Source organism: Squalius cephalus (assembly GCF_949319135.1).
Source record: "Squalius cephalus genome assembly, chromosome: 12".
NCBI classification, from domain to species: domain Eukaryota; kingdom Metazoa; phylum Chordata; class Actinopteri; order Cypriniformes; family Leuciscidae; genus Squalius; species Squalius cephalus.
Window position 1 is genome coordinate 17,131,931 of NC_137133.1, and position 20,021 is coordinate 17,151,951.

General features: G+C 38.4%; 1 protein-coding gene and 1 long non-coding RNA gene across 2 annotated transcripts; one reads left to right on the top strand and one right to left on the bottom strand.

The window, feature by feature from the left end:
* Positions 1-266: 266 nt before the first annotated feature.
* Positions 267-19,332, bottom strand: ddhd1b (DDHD domain containing 1b). The gene is made up of 13 exons (XM_079887868.1): positions 18,257-19,332; positions 16,444-16,620; positions 15,973-16,101; positions 14,131-14,278; positions 13,944-14,053; positions 13,730-13,836; positions 13,233-13,480; positions 9,918-9,993; positions 9,680-9,829; positions 8,109-8,173; positions 7,773-7,951; positions 3,854-4,102; positions 267-2,316 (listed from the first exon to the last, which is right to left on the bottom strand). Exons 1-13 carry the CDS (start codon positions 19,023-19,025, stop codon positions 2,135-2,137), a joined length of 2,589 nt encoding a protein of 862 aa, XP_079743994.1. The 5' UTR covers positions 19,026-19,332; the 3' UTR covers positions 267-2,134.
* LOC307168191 lies at positions 4,647-6,794 on the top strand. Its single transcript, XR_013822905.1, has 3 exons — positions 4,647-4,815; positions 5,009-5,053; positions 6,353-6,794. It is a non-coding gene; the product is annotated as an uncharacterized lncRNA (long non-coding RNA).
* Positions 19,333-20,021: the final 689 nt, after the last annotated feature.

Consider the following 20,021-nt stretch of genomic DNA (forward strand, 5'->3'; position numbering starts at 1 on the left):
CACAGACCTAATGAAGATCTCACAGTTCAGTTTATTGGCACATTCAAGGGTGAGGTAAGGAGAAATGTTAAGTGCTTTTCTCTTGTCATCGTAAAGGCATGGGGGTGTCAATTTTCAGGACTACTGTAAAACAAATCATACAAAATGAATACATAAAACATGAACTTAACACACACACAAAAAAAAAGATAGTCGTTTCAAAATGGCAATGTCTTTGTGACTGTGTGGTTCTTTAGTGCAGTAATACATTAGAAAACAGTAATGTGTTTGATATGCCGATTGCACATTGTTGGCATAAAAGAGTATGCTAAATATGAAAAAAGTGTTTCAACCTGGACAGAACTAAGAGGAGATCCAGTTTTAAGGATTTTTTTTTTCGTTTAAGCCTCTGTGGACTTTCTCTTTCATGCATGCCAAAGAATAAACTATAATTCGGTGGAGATAATCATAGCAAAGGGTGCAGTTCAAATATGCAGTAGATTTCAGTGTCTATCATGCGATTGTAGATGAGAAACTAATGTCTCGGTGTTTTAGAAAAAAGGTAGAGGGAACAAGACCGGAAATGTCTTTAAAGGAATAGTTCACCCAAAAATACCAATTCTGTCATAATCCTCCCCAATGAGATTCCAAACCCACGTGACTTCCTTTCTTCAATGTAAGACTAATGGATCATTTCTTAAAGGGATTGTTCACCCCCCAATTTTTTTTTTTTTTATTCTGTCATCATTTACTCACCCTTATGTTGTTCCAAACATGTACAAGTTTCTTTCTTCTGTTGAAATAAAAATAATACATTTTGAAGAATTTTGGTAACCAGACAGTTGATGGTAACCATTGACTTCCATAGTAGGAAAAAAAAAAAAAAAAAAAACTATGAAATTCAATGGTTATCATCAACTGTCTGGTTACCAACATTCTTCAAAATATATTTTTTTTGTGTTCAAAAGAAGAAAGAAACTCATACAGGTTTGTAACAACATAAGGGTGAGTGAATGATGACAGAATTGTCATTTGTGGGTGAACTATCCCTTTAAGAATGTACTGGATTAAGAATATACAGCATGTTTGGGGAATACCGAATTCAATTTTAGTCTGTTCACATTAAATTCAAAGGAATGGGAATATTTTCCCTTTTATGAAACTTCATGGTGCTTTTTGAAACATAAAAGCTTCAGTCTTCAAAGTTATTATCGTTAGCTAAAACTAAAACCATTAAATACTTAATAAAATAGGAGGCAACAGAAATAAAATAAAAAGGCAACATTTCTCATTTTCACTTTAAAAAAGCACTAAATTAACTAAAATGAACTGAAGTTTTAGTTTTAGTAAATTTGAAACGAAACAAAACCTGTATAGACATTAAAAAAATAAATAAAAGAAACTAATAAAAATGACAAAAACAAACAACAAAATTAAGTTTAACTAAAATTTAAATGAAACCAGAAAATATTACAAAAGTATATAATTTATGCCAAAATAACACTGGTCTCCATTCACTGTAATAGCATGAAAAAAAAGCGACTAGTAAAATTCTTCAAAATATCTCCTTTTGTAGTCACATGGATTTGGAACCACATGAGGGTGAATATATAATAATGTGGTTATATGCACTGCTTCCATCAACTATCAACTCAATATTTGGCCACTTTTAGGAGAGATGCAGATTATTTTTTATCATCTAAATAAAGTAAACATACAAGTAATGCTTAATTTATAAAAAAATCTTAAAAAGTATAATTGTTAGGCCAATAAATAGATCACATAAGATGCATTCCTCAAACCCTTCTGATTGTGAACCTCCAATTCAGCAGATTCTTGTCAGTCATACTATCCAACCACAAGTTAAGTTAATACACATCAGTCAATATGAAGAGTTTGCAACTTTGGGAAGATTCAAGGTGTGAATTGTCCAAGCTGAAACAAGTAGGATCATAGTCATCATTTCATCGATCGATGTTAAGAACAATCCTAGTTTGCGGATGTAGGGGAGAGAGTAAGTCTCTTCCATGGGTGTGCTTCTAAAATTAAGGAGAAACAAGGCAAGGATCCCTGACGCACAGTGAACAAGGTCTGCTAAACTAAATTAAGGGAGTGATCAAGGGTGCGAGAGTTCATATGTGTGTGTGTGTGTGTGTTATGATTCAGGGTTGTCCTCTGTCATGTCATTCGCTTCATTTGGCCTGTACATGAACGTTAGCAGAAACAGAGCCACATCGTGTGAGCACCAATAAGCCGTGTGTGACGTCACCGCTGACCAATAGCGGCTCTCCACCAGGCCCTCCCTCAGCTCAAAGTCGATGCGTTGCTCAAGCTCCACTGAAAAACAGTAAAAAGAAGGACAGGTGTTCGTGGTCTGATGAATTTCTCTGCACAAGCGAATTTACAAATCATCAAAGATCTTTATGGAAGCCGTTTCCGCCTCAGAGTAAAAAACTATTTCGTGCGACTGTGACTTTGTCGTAACTTTATATCAAACAATTTGACTTTATACCACAAATTGTAACTTTATAGTTAGCAAATTATAACTGTATCTCTTCAAATTGGAACTATGGGCCCTATCATACACCCGGTGCAATGCGACGCAAGTGTTTTTTGCTAGTTTCAGCCCGACATCGTTATCATTTTTTATCATTACGTCCATTGCCACGTTGTTTAAATAGCAAATGCATTTGCGCTCATTTGCGCGTCCACGGGCGTGCTGGTCTGAAAACGAGGAGTGTTCAGGTGCATTGTTGGCGTGTTGCTATTTTGAGGCAGCTGAAATAGATCTAGACTAGATCTTTTATGCCAACAATAGACTGGTCCATTGACCAACTGAAACCTGGTCTAAAGTCAATGGCGCAATTTTATTTATTTTTGTCATTTAAAGAGTGCGTTAGTAATGTACGCCTATAGGCGGGTCCACAACGCGCGTTCACTTTGTCCCGTAGATGGTCTACTCGCGCGCTTTAACCTCGTGCACAAGCTGATCTGTTTCCTTGCTAGAGAAGCGTTCAGTTTTTTTGCATACAAATTCCACCGTGTAAATAGCGAATCCGCCATGGTGCGATTGCAACTGGCTTTTAAAGGGAATGGGAGATGACACTCTGATTGGTTTATTGCACGTTACGCCCAAAACACACCCATTACTCAATAAGAGAATAGGAACAACCCTTTTAGACCATGCGTTGGGCGCGCCGACCATTTTTAAACTAGCAAACGTGGATTCGGACAAGCCCTAAGTGCATTTGCGCCGTACGCATTAGACAATGCGCTTAGATCGTTATAATAGGGCCCTATATCTTCCAGTGTGATGTTATAGCTAACAATTGCGATTTGGAAGTGCAACTTGCAATGTGACAGTAACTCCATAATGTACATTTTTGAACATGATTTGATATCTAGCAATTGTGATTTTGTTTTTGGCAACTGTGACTTTATATCCGCAACATAATTTCACATCTCGCAATTTTTCATAATTGCGACTTTATATCTCTCACTGTGTCTTTATATCTGCCAATTTGAATATATTTCATGACTTTGTTTCTTATGATTGCAACTTTATTTCTTGAAATTGTGAGTTTATTTTATAAAATGGGGCTATATATTTAAATTGACTTTATATCTCAATTTAGACTTTGTATCTTGCAACGAGATTTTAAATCTCGCAATGCACCTTTGTGTTACGTGATTGCAACTTTTTATCTGACAATTTGACTTTACTTCTTATTTTAAACTATCTCACAATTAGCCTTTTTTATTTTTTTATTTAGAGGCAGAAACAGGCTTCCATTATTATAAAAAGGTTATCAATAAAAACTATCGTTATCAGAAAGCTGTTAAATCAGCAGTGCACAATTTCGGAGCCACTTACAGGAGGAGTTATCCATAATGACAGAGGCTGATTGTGACATGCTGGTGTCTCCTGCCTTCTCCTCGATTTTCTCCTCAATCTTCTCCTCCGGTTTATCGTCTAACTCCACAGATCTGCCCTCTTCCCCTTTCTCACATGCCCCACCTTCTGAGTCTGATGGCTCCTCCTCCACACCCCCCACCTGTCCACTCGAGCGGGAAAATCTGGAGAACAGGATACCTCCGATGCCTTTACCTATACTTGCCGCTCCTGTGGAAAAATACACATGTATGTAGTTACTGTTACATTTTAAAGGCCTGTTCACACCAAAAGTGATAACTATAATTGAATTGAATATCTTTTTTGTCATCGTATACTATACAAAATTAATAATGATACTTTACTGTTGCATTGCCATCCAACTGCAAAAAACAAGTATGGAGTTTTTTTGGATGACAGAAAATGATTTCTTAGACACCCCATTCTGCAGGACTCGCTGATCAACTGTGAGCACAAAAGGGGGCAATACCAGCAACCTGTTCACCCACATCCTGCAGATTTCACCACTATACAGAGAGTAAGTTGCAATTATTTTGCTAGTCCAGAAACGGAAAATGTTACATTAACCTGTTAACTGATGACGCCTCTCTGTGTTTTGTTATATTTACATCCCTTGAGGCTTTTAGTCCAAAAGTGTGCTAATTCGGATAAAAACATACGGATTATCATATGTTTACTTCAAATAGCTTTAGAGAGGAATATTTTTATTGTATTTTTACCCAAAATGTCATGTGACATACAAAATGTGATGTCAGCATTATGGAATGCTAAACTCTCACATGTAATTTGTTTCATTCATACTCAACACTGGAGGGCACATTTGCGCAGAAAGTCCACAAGTGAGAAACACACTTTTGATGTTCCAGGAAATCTCTAATATGGACAAAGGCATCCAGCCATCGCTTTAGCTGAATAAAATGCAGGTAGAGACATTTTGACTGATTAAACATGAAGAGAATTAACACACCATTGTGACTATGGAATATGGTTTATCTGTGTTCTTCATGCCATCTTGGTTATTGTCATCAGAATAATCTATAATGCAATGCTAATAGACGGTTTTTATCACTGTATAAATACTATAAAATAATAATTTCTGCCTCATTCTGTGATAAGAAGCCACATCAGTTCAATGTGAAGGAAGAAGAAGAAACAACAGAAGTAAGTTATTTCAATCACTTGGCTGACGCTATAAAGTGATTTTGGAGTATAATATGCTGTTATTCTAATGAATTGTATTTTGATGCTGTGCTAAGCTGAAACGCTTAACATTTTAGTCTCCTCTGAATTAAATCATATAGCATTGTCTTAAAAATGTTCCATAAATCTCCGAATTGTATCAATTATTTAATTAATTCTGACGAAATGACAACAAGCTGCCAAATGTTTTCTTTCAAATGAGTTTACAATATTTGAAGTCCGAAGGCTTCATAAACTATGTATTTTAATTTGGGTATGCCATTTATTGGATTTGGGTTCCAAATGGAGACTCAAGTTAACAGGTTAAGGTATTAGTTGTGTTTAAAAACTATTAATAATGAACTTGTCTCTCTCCTGGTTATTTCTTAGGCAGCGTCAAAGAAGCCAGAGAAAGCCAGAGTCTCCATTGTTGTAAGTGTTGTATGCAATGGGCAATGCAACAGTAGAGTGTTGTATTCATTGGCTACAAAAAGAAAGCAAAACAAAAAATAAACAAAGTAAAGATTTGACTAATAACATAGTTTTTTTTTCTTTCTTTCTTTTTTTCTAAGGTTTCTATAGATATTGTTACCGTGAATTAGTTTGGCCTCTATAACCGTGGTGTGAAAAATCTGATAACGTGATAGCCCTAATTTCACTTAATGGATATTTCCCATTTGTAAATTCAAGACTTACTTTAAAGCTTTGCAGCATTTAGTGCAACTGTGGCTCTGGGGTAAAAACTATTTTTAAGTCTGTTTGTCCGTGATTTTACTGTCCTGTGGAGACCAGGGTTGGAGGAGTCCCTAAGGATGTTATAGGCTTTCCTGAGGCAGCGGGAACTGTACATATGTTCCAACGAGGGGAGAGGGCAGCCCATGATATTCTGGGCAGAGGTGACGACCCTCTGAATTGCTTTCCTCTCCGCTACAGTCCAGCTACTAAACCACTACTAAGCAGATTTTCAGTCAGATGGTTCTTCCAGAGTATCCTCAGGAGGTCAAATCTCTGCTGTGCCTTCTTTATTAGTGCTGTGGTATTGGCACTCCAATCAATGTGGACGCCCAGAAACGAGTAAGGGCTGAATGATTGTTTTATTCCTCCTGTAGTCTACGATCAGCTCTTTGGTCTTGGTGGTGTTAAGGACTCTAAAGTCAGTCGATCACGTGCAGAACTTTCCACTCCCATCTGTGCTGTTTTGGAATTGCGCTCTCACGCTCAATTTGCCCTGTTTAGTAAATCTGCCCATGGGCTTTTAACGGTAGGGTTTTTTTTTTGCAGTGGGTCTATAAGTGAGGACTTCAGACAGGGTGGAATGGTGGACCAGAACAGAGACTGGTTGAAGATCTTAGTAAAAAACCCTGCAAGCTGGTTTGCATAGTCCTTCAGAGCCCATCCAGTGATGCCATCGGGTCCTGCAGCCTTCTTTGGATTCACCGCCCTCAGTGTGCGCCTCACCTCTTGCTCCTCCACAATGAAGATGTGGCTACTGTGACCTGTTGGATGTAATGTGGCTGCCTAAGCAGACTCAAACTCAAAACAGGCAAATAAATGGTTCAACTCCTCCGCCATTGATGCATCACTGTAAGCAACTGAGAGGTTGCTGGATCTGTGGTCAACGTTAACACGTTAACTCGTGCAATTAATTCAAAATTGTTAACATGTTAAAATAATTTAACGCAAATAAATGACTGAAGCTCATGAAATTGCGTCATTTATGTAATTTACGCCACACAGTTAGATGATCTTAGAAGTCGGGGGTTTATCACACTCAGCGGAACCCTGGTAAGTGGAAATTTCTATCCTTACCTATTAATTCCGATTTCGCTTCTATGTTTGTGATCAGATCCTTTTAAGCCACTAAACTAGGGGAAAGTTTTCAGTCCAATGATCCAGTAAGCAAATTAATTCAAACAATCAGTCCAAAACATTTGGATGCCTGAAATGTATGAATTATATGTACTCCTTATATCACTTGGTTATTTGGTGTCCTTTTGGAGTCTCCAAAAAAACTTTTTTGGAAAGACTCCTAAACTTACCATGAAACAAAGCTTGAAGAAAACCCACTTTTGTAAGAATCACCCTTCAATCTGATAGTTTGCTTTGCTGGATATAACAAATGATGATAAAATGTATGTGTTAAACAAGATAAATGGTGTATGCTTAACTTTATAATAAGTGAACGCTAATCTTTATCAACATTCATTTTAGAGTGAACTATATTTGGAAATTATAAAGACATACTTTTTTATAAGAGAAGTTACAAAGAACTTTGCTTTTATGGTATCTACAAACAATAATCTACGGTCATAAAACTGAACACCATTCAATGATTATATATATATATATATATATATATATATATATATATATATATATATATATGTATATATATATATATATATATATATATATATATATATATATATATATATATAAAATATTTATAAGATTTATTATATTGACACTTCCTAATTGCTTTCTATTGATCCGATGCTTTGCTGAGTTGTTTCTGTTTATCGCTTTTACATTAAAATCAGATGCTTTAAACTGCAAATGCTCAGTAATTGAAGGCAGAACGCCATTATCTCGAAATTTGGGAACCATAATTCTACTCCTACATCACACACTATACATCCTGCACTCCCTGCAAGTGTTTTACACTTCCAGTCGTCTTTAACAATCTTCCTCTCCATCTCACCCATGATGCTGGCCTTGCCCAGGTTGGTGATAGACTCGCCATAGTGTCTGCGGGGCTGTGGAGGGGAGGTGCATGGGCTCGGGAGGCTCTCTGTATCGGACACATAAGCACTTTCCTTTGACGGATTCAGTAAAGTGGGACGGATCTGGTCATACGGTGTGGGGCTGGTGGTGTTGTACCTAAAAAATAAAATTGTAAAAAAAATTTTTTTTAAATTCACACTTACGTACTTTTTATTGATAAAAAAAAACATTTCTTATTGATTACTTTATCCTTTATGATTATTAGTGAAAAAAAGGAAGAATTTCAATTTAGCTAAAGCATCGCTTTACTCACCAGTGAATCTGGACAGGTGATATATTGCTGTAATGCTTCAGGATGAGAGGCTCCAATCTGTATGCCTGCAGGAAACCATTTGTTTTTATTTAGATGTTATTCATATTTTCATATTTAGAAGATATTCATATTTTCTGACTGATATTTGGATATTATACAACTTTAATTACAAAAAATAATAAACTGTTTATTCAAAATTATTTTCTCTTTTTTCTCTCTCCTTTATTTGTACTTGTGTGTGTGTATACAGTATATATATATATATATATATATATATATATTTATATTTATATATTTATATATATGCAATTCATTGGTCTCTTACTTAGTATAAAGCACCTATGTCTTGTTAATAAAAAATAAATAAATACACTAACATTTAAAAATCGTATAATTTCATACATAAACAATTATGAATAAAACAGCATCATGTATGTACAGAATAGTTTAATACAAAGAGCCGCACAAAGTCTCGAATCTCAAGACATGTTTTTTTTTATTTGAACTTCTTTTAGTTTTGAACATTACATGATAGCTTCATATGCTGAACAGATTTAGGCTTTTATTCACATTCATCACATTCACATTATAAACATTCATCGACTCAAGACATAAGTTATGATAAATGGAAGCCCAAGCATGTTCGCTTGACGTGCAAGAACCAATGAAGTTCATTCTTGTGTGTAACGCAGCACGTTTGAGCTTCAGCAAGAATCAATGAGGTTAATTTTCGTGTTACGTAGCGCATTTGAGCTTCAGCAAGGACTAATGAGGCTCATTATCGTGTGTTACGCAGCACGTTTGAGCTTCAGCAAGAACCAGTGACGCTCATTCTCGTGTGTAACGCAGTACGTTTGAGCTTCAGCAAGAACCAATGAGGTTCATTCTTGTGTTACGCAGTACGTTTGAGCTTCAGCAAGAACCAATGAGGTTCATTCTCATGTTACGCAGCACGTTTGAGCTTCCTCAAGAACCAATAAAGTTCATTCTCGTGTTACGCAGCACATTTGAGCTTCAGCAAGAACCAATGAGGTTCATGCTTGTGTTACGCAGCATGTTTGAGCTTCAGCAAGAACCAATGAGGTTCATTCTCGTGTTACGCAGCACGTTTGAGCTTCAACAAGAACCAATGAGGTTCATTCTTGTGTTACGCAGCACGTTTGAGCTTCAGCAAGAACCACTGAGGTTTGTTCTCAAGCAGGTTCAGTTTATCTTCTATTTATGTTTTATGCTGATCAATGTTTAAATGTGAATAAAAGCCTAAATTAAATCTATTCATCATATAAAGTGAATGAGTCTCTTCAGGATATTTTGACTTCTTGACAAAATCTCTTTTTGGGTGAACTAACCCTTTTGCATTAACCAAGATTAATAAATGCTGTAGAAGTATTGTTCATTGTTAGTTCACATTAACTAATGTTAAGAAATGAAACCTTATTGTAAAGTGTTACCAATCATTTTACTTCTAAGACTATTTTTTTATTTTTTTTAAATGGGCTCATAATTTATATGGACCTGTACTGAGAAATCTGATCCTAGGCTATCTTTATACTCCAAAAACCATCACTCACTACAGGATCAGTGGGATGGAAGATGTTGAAAAGCCGCTGGCAGATATATTTAGGTAGGATGTTGTCCTGCGTTCCGTCGGTTCCAGGACGGACACCTCGCAAAGCCAAGAACACAGCCAGAGGAGATCCCATGCAGAAGAAGTTCTCCACCTACAACCCCAAATCACATGGTTTATTTATGAAACTTACACAAACAGATGGTGGGAAGGAGAAGAGAAGGTTATTTATACTAACGTACCTTGAATTTCAGGGCTGGAGAGGGTCTTGAGGATGAGGTTTGGACATGCTGAAGCTTATCTTCCAAATCCCTCATTCTGCAAATTAATATTAAATTTGATTTTTGGAGAGGAAAAGTACACACACCAGATTAACAGAGGGATGGTCATTATGGAGTAGAGTGCACACAAAACTAAAAACCTTTAAATAATACATAACCCATTGATTGCATCGGAAACAACATGAGAACAGTAAAATCAATGCAACTGGCAACTGAACAAATGGATAATACATTAAGAACTAACAGATTGTAAAAGATAATCTTTAGAAATGTTAGTGTATCATAAAACCGAAATTAAAATAACAATAACAACGACTTTTACATTTTCTGAAGAAAACAAGAGTGGTCTTAGCCTGTGCAAAACCGACGGCCACAATGCAAGAGTGGATGGTTATTATACATTGTTAAACAGATCCTGAGGCAGGGCTGGGAAACTCTGGCCTATAACATTTACTTTCCAGTAGAGTTTAGCTCTAACCAACAAACACACCTGAACAAGCTAATCAAGGGCTTAAAAGCCTTCGGAGGATGCATCAAGGCACGTCCGAATCCAACGTTAGCTTCACTTCCTGTCTCCTGAGATACAATCATCTGATTGATTTTTAAGGCTGCCTTTGATATCCCAAAATCATGTGCGTTCCATTTCGTGACAGTTAAGCTAAAAAACAAAGATGGTGTCTGAACGTTGCATTTGCTTGTCAGTTTGTGTGTAAATGTACGTTTTTGATCAACATTTTGATCAATATCACTTTTGATGTTATTTCTAAGCAAAAAAATATTTGCTTAGTAATCATCAAAGCTCTCTCTGTTTAGCTCTAGATCATTAAACCATAAAGCTGTCTCAGAAGCCTGTCCGAAATCACTTTCGTGAGGTAGCTTCGTGTGCAAACGCTGCCTGCGAAGTCAGTGCCTGATAGGACAGAGAGGCAACAAGTCAGCTGCCTAAGCTTTCGGATGCAGCCAGGATCTTCAGAATTACTAGAAAGCTACAGGCAGGTGGGTTTGATCAGGGTTGGAGCAAAAACTGGATCTTGAGGGTCAGAGTTGCCCAGCCTTGTGCTCTGAATGGATGTTAGCATGTTGCTATGTAGTCGCTACAATGTTGGTAGTGATTGTTAGTGTGTTGCTAGTGTGTTCTGGGTGGATGTTAGCATATTGATACTGTGTTCTGAGTGGATATTGGGTTACTTGCTGGAGTGTTCTGGGTGAATGTTAGCATGTTGCTACTGTGTTCTGAGTGGTTGTTGGGTTACTTGCTAGAGCGTTCTGGGTGAATGTTAGCATGCTGATACTGTGTTCTGAGTGGTTGTTGGTTACTTGCTAGCATGTTGATAAGGTGTTATGAGTGGTTATTGGGTTACTTGCTAGTGTGTTCTGGGTGCATGTTAGCATGCTGATACTGTGTTCTGAGTGGTTGTTGGGTTACTTGCTAGTCTATTTTGGGTGGATGTAAGCATGTTGATACGATGTTCTGAATGGTTACTGGGTTACTTGCTAGTCTATTTTGGGTGGATGTAAGCACGTTGATACTTTGTTCTGAGTGATTGTTGGTTACTTGCTAGTGTGTTCTGGGTGGATGTTAGCATGTTGATACTGTTCTGAGTGGTTGTTGGGTTACTTGCTAGTGTATTTTGGGTGGATGTTAGCATGTTGATACGGTGTTCTGAGTGGTTATTGGGTTACTTGCTAGTGTGTTCTGGGTGCATGTTGATACTGTGTTCTGAGTGGTTGTTGGGTTACTTGCTAGTCTATTTTGGGTGGATGTTAGCATGTCGATACGATGTTCTGAGTGGTTATTGGGTTACTTGCTAGTGTGTTCTGGGTGGATGTTAGCATGTTGATACTGTTCTGAGTAATTGTTGGTTACTTGCTAGTGTGTTCTGGGTGGATGTTAGCATGTTGATACTGTTTTGAGTGGTTGTTGGGTTACTTGCTAGTGTGTTCTGGGTGGATGTTAGCATGTTGATGCTGTGTTTTGAGTGGTTGTTGGTTACTTGCTAGTGTGTTCTAGGTGGATGTTAGCATGTTGATAATGTCACGGTTCATGGATCCGTATGCTCATTTCTGTGTGTGTGTGTGTATGTCTGTGTGTAGGTCCACTCGTTGGGCTTGTTAGTGTTAACAACACTGCGCACCTGATGAGTTAATCAGATTGGGCACAGGTGTAACTCATCTGAACTGTCTTTATCTGGCTGGCGTTCTGTGTGTGTGTTATCGGATCGTTGTTGCTCATGTCTTGTCTTGCTCTCTGTCAGCTCTTCTAGTGACTCGAGTCTGTATTCATCTGCTTGCTATTCTCTGGATGGTGAGGACTGGATGAAGTTATTCCTTGTCTTTGCTGAAGACTTTACACGGCCGGATTTATTCTGCACTTCTACTGAGACTGTGTGTTTGGAGTTGTCTAATAAAGACTGTTAATTTGACTCGCAATTGGATCTTGAGTTTCTGTTTTGTGACAGATACTGTTCTGAGTGGTTGTTGGGTTACTTGCTAGTGTGTTCTGGGTGGATGTTAGCATGTTACTAGAGTGTTCTGGCTGATTGTGAACGTGTTGCTAGAGTGTTGTGAGAGGTGGTTAGCATGTCATCTGAATGGTTATTGTTAAACTGTTGCTTTGCGATTGCTGAGAGGTTGTTAGTGTCTTATAAGGGTGTTCTGAGTGCATTTTGCTATAATGCTACAGGCACCTACAGCTGTACATACTGTGAATACCAGAGAACTTTCTCCTTGCAGATTTTTCAGTATTTACATATGACGTATTTCTGGTGACTGACCAACCCAGCGATGCTAAACATTTGTGAATTAATCATTCATCTGAGTCGGTTCTCTCTTTCCAATAAGTTGGCCAAACAGGTTTGCAAAACAGTCTGAATTGATTCGCATCCACTGTCTCACTGAATCATCTAAAGTGGTTTCTCAGTCAGTAAAACCGACAGTATTGAGAACACAGAAAGCAAACAGCAATTGATAAAGTGGATGTTCACCTACAAAAAATTAATCTAAAGGCAACTTTTCACACCGAAAGTGTTTTTGTGTCCGCCCCGCACTGTTATTCTGAACATATGAACATGTACTAGATGGATGTCTGGGACCATTTTGTTGCTTTTTCCATTTCAAAATATTTAAAATGTGTCATTGATAATTTAGTCTGAAGAGTCTCAAGTCTTATAAAAGTGCACAATAGTTACATAAATACTAGACATTAGCAGAGTTGCATTTTTAATGAGCATATATTAAATTTTTGAACTTTTAAGTGTTTTTAGTGTAGTTGTAAACCTTAAGCATGTCATACGAAGATCCTCCAGTAGCTGACGCTCTTGTCTGCTTACATCAGCCTCCACAGCATCTGCCACGTCTTTGTGAACAAAGCGCACAGGGTCCCACCCTGTCATGATGTCAAAGGTGATGACACAGCCGAGTGAGTGGGAGACGATGGACACCTTTCCATTCTCTGCAAATTCTGGGTTGCGCTCGCAGAAGAGCATGTAGAGTCGGTTCAACTCTTTGGTCAGACCCCGGGTGATCTGAGGATGCAAGTGCAGAGAGCGTGAAACGAACAAGTGTGACACTTTATTTGTGCACTAGAAAAGAGTGGGACAGAGTGTGCGTCTGTGTATGAGTGGGACGTCTTTTGAGCTTTAAAGTATACTTTTTTTGATGTGCTTTCACATCAGGAGCCCAAATATGATGCTTTAAAAATCTTGTATGTGGGTTAGAGAGCTGAAAAAAGAGCAAAATGAATGAAAGAGTAGAGAACTATAGATGTAAATCACCTCATCCCTGTACAAAGGGCTTGTGTAGTACATAATGTCCATTGCACTGCTGTTCAGCATGTCTCTCAGACCTCGCACTTTGTCTGGAGTAATGGAGTCCACGGTGTCTGAAAAAGTAGACTTTATCAAAAATAGACCATAATCATGTCTATCACTGATAATAGTTTTCAAACATAATGCACTTTATATTTTTAGCATGATCCATAGGCAATACCTCCATCAAGGGCGAGTTTAGAACGCCATTCCACGGGAAGGAACTCAACGTGTTCATTTGTTCGGTCAGAAAAGTGCTTCTCCTCCATCTTGCGGGCAGCATCACGCATCCTAAACCGGCAATGAAATGCATCAGTTTCAGGACTAGATGTTTTTTGCAGACTCAGCTGTGTGATTTGTGGACTTACATGCTTGTATTTCTAATGATCCGCCCCTGATCCATCTTTTGGCCAATCCCATGTACCACAAAGACTATGTGCGTTGTTTCAGGGGGCGTGTCCTCTAGAGCCGCCTCCTCCACGTAACCTCGGTGGAGACGCGTCCCACTACTGGAGGCTAACCAGACATGCTAAATTGATACCATGCACTTTATTTTATCTTTAGTTTTAACAGTGACTTCCCTTGTGAAAAAGATGCGCACTTAACTGTATTGAATGTACAATCTTAAAAGTTTTTTTTTTTTTTAAACTATACTTAGAGATAATATAATATTAATTAATTCAAATAAAAGGCCGCTTAAGTGTACTTTAAAGAGATTTTTAAAATGTGCACTTTGTAATAATATTGAATTAAAAGTTTTGAAGTGTACTTCTTTTTCACAAGGGTTAGTTCACTCAAAATTGAAAATGCTGTCATCATTTACCTCATGTCGTTCCAAAACCGTTAAGGTGATGATACACAGGGCAACTTTTTGAGCAATGTTGCTGGGCAATGTTGCTGTCAACGGGCAACCAGATGAGACACAGGGCCCACGACCCATCTAAATTATCCAGATAGAAATGTATTGCCCATTTTCAACGTGAAAGTGCCCAAGGAACAATCGCTCGGCAAGATTGCCCATCAACGTTGCTCAAAAAGTTGCCCTGTGTATCATCACCTTTAGACTTTCGTTAATGTTCAGAACACACAAAAATAAGGATTTTTTAATGAAAGAGATTTCTGTCCCTCATTGACAGTCTATGCAACTACCACTTTGACGCTTCAGAAATTTCATAAAGAGATTGTAAAACTAATCCATATGAATCGTGAGGTTTAGTCCAAATTTTCTGAGGAGACAAGCTTTATATGATGAACAGATTTAATTTAGGCTTTTATTCACATATAAACATTGATCAGTGAACATAAAGAGAGGCTTAACCGAACCTGCTTGATGCGCAAAAACAAACCTCTTGCTGAAGCTCAAACGTGCTGCGTAACACGAGAATGAACCTCATTGGTTCTCGCTGAAGTTTAAACGTGCTGCGTAACACAAGAATGAACCTCATTGGTTCTTGCTGAAGCTCAAATGTGCTGCGTAACACGAGAATTAATCTGGTCATCACATAAAGTGATTGTGTCTCTTCAGAAAATTTGGACTAAACCGCTCAATTCATGTGGATTAGTTTTATAATCTCTTTATGAACTTTTTGAAGGGTCAAACTGCTAGTTGCGTAGCTATCAATGGAGGGACAGAAAGCTCTCAGATTTCATTAAAACGTCTTCGAAGAAGAACGAAAGTCTTACGGGTTTGGAAGGACATGAGGGTGAGTAATTAATGACATAATTTTCATTTTTGGGTGAACTAAACCTTTAAAGACCACATAAAATTTTAAATGTTTTTATTTTGGCTTTTAGTCCATGTCTATTTGTTTTGAAATCATGTGTATGCTAGTGTACTCCAATAATGTACTTTAAGCAGATCCATGAATTAAAAAGTTAATGTCTTTCTCTTCATTTCATGTGAGAAAAAAAGACTCAAAATATTGATGACTCATCTTGCACACAAATTTTGTGTCCAATCGAACTAGCAAGTAGTGAATCGCGCTGAATCTACACTTTTATATGGCAGAAATAGTAAGAGTAAATAGTATGCCAGTATGTTATTTCGAGTTTAGCCATTTGGCCTATTTAATAAATTGGGCCTTCAGTATGTCCTGCCCAAGAAAATACAAAACATAACATAGAACACTGAACTCATCAAGCCATTTCATGTGGTCTACAAGTAAACAACACCACTGAGAAAGTACTTACTAATCAAGGGTGTTACAAACCTTTTGAGAACCCCAGTTTCTGAGTGACTGTTCGTGCAATCTTAGAGGTGGTGGCATCGCTGTAAAGGTACACTTCATCCACGCTGTGCCAGTCCACATGGCTACGGCTCAGTTTCAAACTGTGAATGGCTGAGTGAATTAAGAGCAGAAGTCAAACAGGTCTGTTTCAAATTACCTGAGTGTTAAGTAATCTTAAGTGGTCTAACTAGATCAGTTCATTTCAATTAAGGGTCATTTTAAGTATTTGCAAACACAACTGAAAATCGATACCAGTATATACAAGTCAGTTTAACTTAGTTCAAATGTGTTATGGGACAAACATGTGTCTGGGTTTGGGATGTAGCACATTCATGACGGTGCCTCTGGGTCAGCTGAACTAAGCTTCAATGTTAAGTCGATCTTTTTTGTGTGCTTGACCCCTAGTACAAAGCCTCCCTAACCCTGAGTCCTATTGGTTCCATGGTCTGTTACCATCTTTGCTGTCCACCGTGATGGCCACCGCTTCCGTATCAAAGGTGTCTTTCATCTGCTGGCCTCGGAAACGGGCCAGGTGATCCAGTTCAATGAGGTCACTGTCCTCTTCCTCCAGAGGCAACCAGGTACCGTCCGTAAACCACTGGCCTCTCATGACCGGGATGTGGTCCTGTTCTGTAAAGACAAGCAGTCCGAATTGTTGTCCTAAAGCAACAATTCATCTGACTTAAGCACACTGTACGGTTTTGGTTTACAATTGTTTTTCCTAAAGAATTTCTGTTGTCGTGAGGTAAAATCACGAGTCTTTGCTCACCTAGCATGTCATGTTCACAGACGGCAATTTTAATGGTCTTTGGGATGAAGCTTAGCCTCAGACAAATTTCGGGCAGTGTCAGAAAATTTGGGTCACACTCCTACAGCTGTTTTACGGCTCATGTCCACTGAAGAACCAATATAAAGGTGTCTTTCACGGGTCGAGACGAGAAGCGAAGCGCCATGCTACGCCTGTCATATGGTTTAGGAATCATTTGGTAATTCCTATAGTAATTCCTGTTTATATAGAAGTGAGGTTTATTGTATTTGGTCTGTCTATAGTCTGTGGAGTAGCATTCAAGTAAGTTTATCATTTTACTTGGTAACTTGTAATGACAATAATAAATGACTTGACTTGACTTGAAGGTGCGGTCACATTTACCGGTACCCTTGTTCGGCGAATTTTACCTTTGTTTGAGGATTAGGATACATAACACATTTTTGCGTTTCACGGTTTCGCGTTTTTAGAATGTCGTGTCATGCGCTAGACGCTGCAAAAGACGCGAAAGCGAGCGCCTCGGATAAAGACGTCCGTCTAGTGCGTATTTACATTGAAAAACAATGGAAGAGTAACGCACTGGAATGTAAAAAACGCGTTCTGTGTGAACAGGACGTTAGATAATACCCGTAATGTGTTATTTGCTGAAAGCCACATTTGAACATTGACGTAAAATCTGGCACAATTCATCTTCCAGGGTCAAGTTTGGATATGGAGCTTATGCTTAAATATGATTTGAGAGCTACTGCAAAGATTTTTGGCAAAAAAAAAACAAAAAAACGTAAATTTCAGTTTTTGTTTCTCACCAGTGTTGGGTGTAATAAATTACTAATTAATCTAATTACTGTAAATTACTTTTCCCTTGAAAAGGTAAAGTAAGGAATTACTTTTTCAGTAATTTAATTACAGTTAGCCTACTTCTGTTCTGATGTAATCGCATTAAAAATACGGTGTTGACTAGAACAAGTCTATATAAAACAATAGTGGATTTAACATCAAAACGTAAGGTTAAAATTTATGTTTTTATGTAACCTTCTCCCTTTACACACTCTGGTCAGTTTAAGAATAATTTATGCAGTTGAATATTGTTTATTAGAAATAATCAAAAGTGCAGTTTCATGTCTATCCTTGCATTGTTTAACTAAAGTAGGCTAATTAGTGATACAATCCAATAGGCTACTTTATAGATAGAGTAATAAAACTGTTGATGATGTATAGCTATAGTATCAATTACTTTTTTAGAGTAACTTGCCCAACACTGTTTCTTATCGTATGGCTTCAGAGAAGATTTGGAATACAGTATTTACATTACTTTTAGGATACTTGTATGGCGCTTTGTCAGCCATACAACTTGTAACTTTGTATGTATGTATGTATAAGAAGAACTAGCCTCCATGAACATTCGGCAAAACCTCTCTTTGTTTTCCAAACACCACATAACAAATATGTTTGAATTAGGGTTTGTTTTCTTTAATGCAATAAGATTGTAAAAACACTCACGGTTCCAGTATACAGGATAACAGTCTTTCCCTTTAATGTCCACCTCGTAGAGTCCTCCACGGACACACACTGCCTCCACATTGATGCTGTCCGACTCCAACTCCGTCTCGTCCGTTGAGCAGCATCCCGCATCCGAGCTCTCGTGTCCCGGCGCCGATGCTGCTGCCGCCGCCGCGGACTGTCTCCGGACCGCCGGCTCTTCACATTCTGACGGAGACTCGAATAAATCCTCTGCTTCTTCACTGGCATCCCTCCGTTTGACCTCGTTCGGGTTAAGCTCGCAGAATTTGCGATAAGCCAACTCGATTTTCAGAGAATCGTGTCCAACAAACGGTTTCCAGGTCCTCTTGTCCTCTTTGTAGAACCAGCGCACCTCTTCGGGTCCGAGTTCCGTTACAACTTCCCCGCGGTGCCGCGAGCTGTTGGAGCGGTTGCGCTTTTTCGTGGTGACGTTCCCGTCGCTCTCGCTGTAGTTCGGGTCGCTGGGGATGTCGAGATAATCCGAGTCCGGATCAGAACCGAGACGGCCATGATAGACGGGGAAACCCTCTTCCACCAGGCCTAGCATCAGTTCGCGTTGGCCTAGGGGAAGCGGCAGATGCACTTCTATGCCCGACTGCACCGCATTCATCCCGTCGTGTATCACGTCGCCCGTGGGCTCGTCAAAGCAAGACGTATACGAATCATCCATCCTTCCCCATTCATTCCCGCTGACATTTTCCCTGCTTTCCGAAAAACTCAAAGACGTGTTGTCCTGACAAGCGCTCATCGCTGTCAACGCTTTCTGGAAAACAGCAAACGGAGCGATTTCAGCCGCGGTCAGCTGATTATGATAACAAATCTAACGATGTCAAAACCTCTCCTTCCTCCGGCGCGACCAAAGCGGCCAGCATCTGTACAGATGCGTCAATCACAGACGCCGAACCTGAAACGCCATTGATTAAAAGCGAATTCACGCTTACAGTCCTAAACTTATAGGGCGGACACGCCAACCTGTTCACTTTCCATTAATATGCCGCCTGTATTTCTCCCTGTAGTGGTGGAGCCCCTCTGCTCTGTAGCGACGTCCGATGAGTGAACGGATCTTTCTGTTGAGTCGGATCTTGCTGTTCACAGAATCAGTCTGAACGAGTCGTCAAACGATTCATCTAGTCCGAGCGGTTCTCGAATCCATCAACTGTTCAACCGTGAATGTTTTCGAAAAAAATAAATCATAGCTGAATGGAATATGCCTTGTGTTATATGGCTGATGAAATATGAGTATTATTAGGATGCTACTTAATGCAAACTGCATTCTAAATAACTGTTTTTATGTGCATGATACAAATTAAAACCTTATTAAACCTTAAGCGTAATATGCAATTTGTGTTTAAGTGTACAAATGTTAATTTAGAACACGTAAATGTACTTTCTGTAATAACTATCATGAAACCTTGTGTTTATTTTGCCATTATTCAGTTATACTGAGGTGTCAGATACAGACATATTTATTTATCAATGAAAATGTTCAATTTCAGTTTTATGGAAAAAAACACACTTTTTTCGGCTTCACCGAATATTTTAAGGGAATGAAAAGTGTTCTATTTAATTGTTTTACTGAAATATTTCTGAACAATTTTCACATTCATAAATGTAATTAGCATATACTAATATAAAGCCCAACTTATTGTTTTGTGGAATGTAAGGCTGTCCATAGACATTAGAGACTGTTGGATAAAGCTTTGTGAGTTTGTGAACTTTACTATTAAGTATTTATTTGAATATT

Coding starts and splice junctions, on each gene's coding strand:
- ddhd1b (XM_079887868.1), bottom strand. CDS start 19,025: ATGAGCGCTTGTCAGGACAACACGTCTTTGAGTTTTTCGGAAAGCAGG. Junction 14,054..14,130: donor ATCATTAGAAATACAAGCAT/GTAAGTCCACAA, acceptor TTGCCGGTTTAG/GATGCGTGATGCTGCCCGCA. Junction 13,837..13,943: donor TAAACTCGCCCTTGATGGAG/GTATTGCCTATG, acceptor CTACTTTTTCAG/ACACCGTGGACTCCATTACT.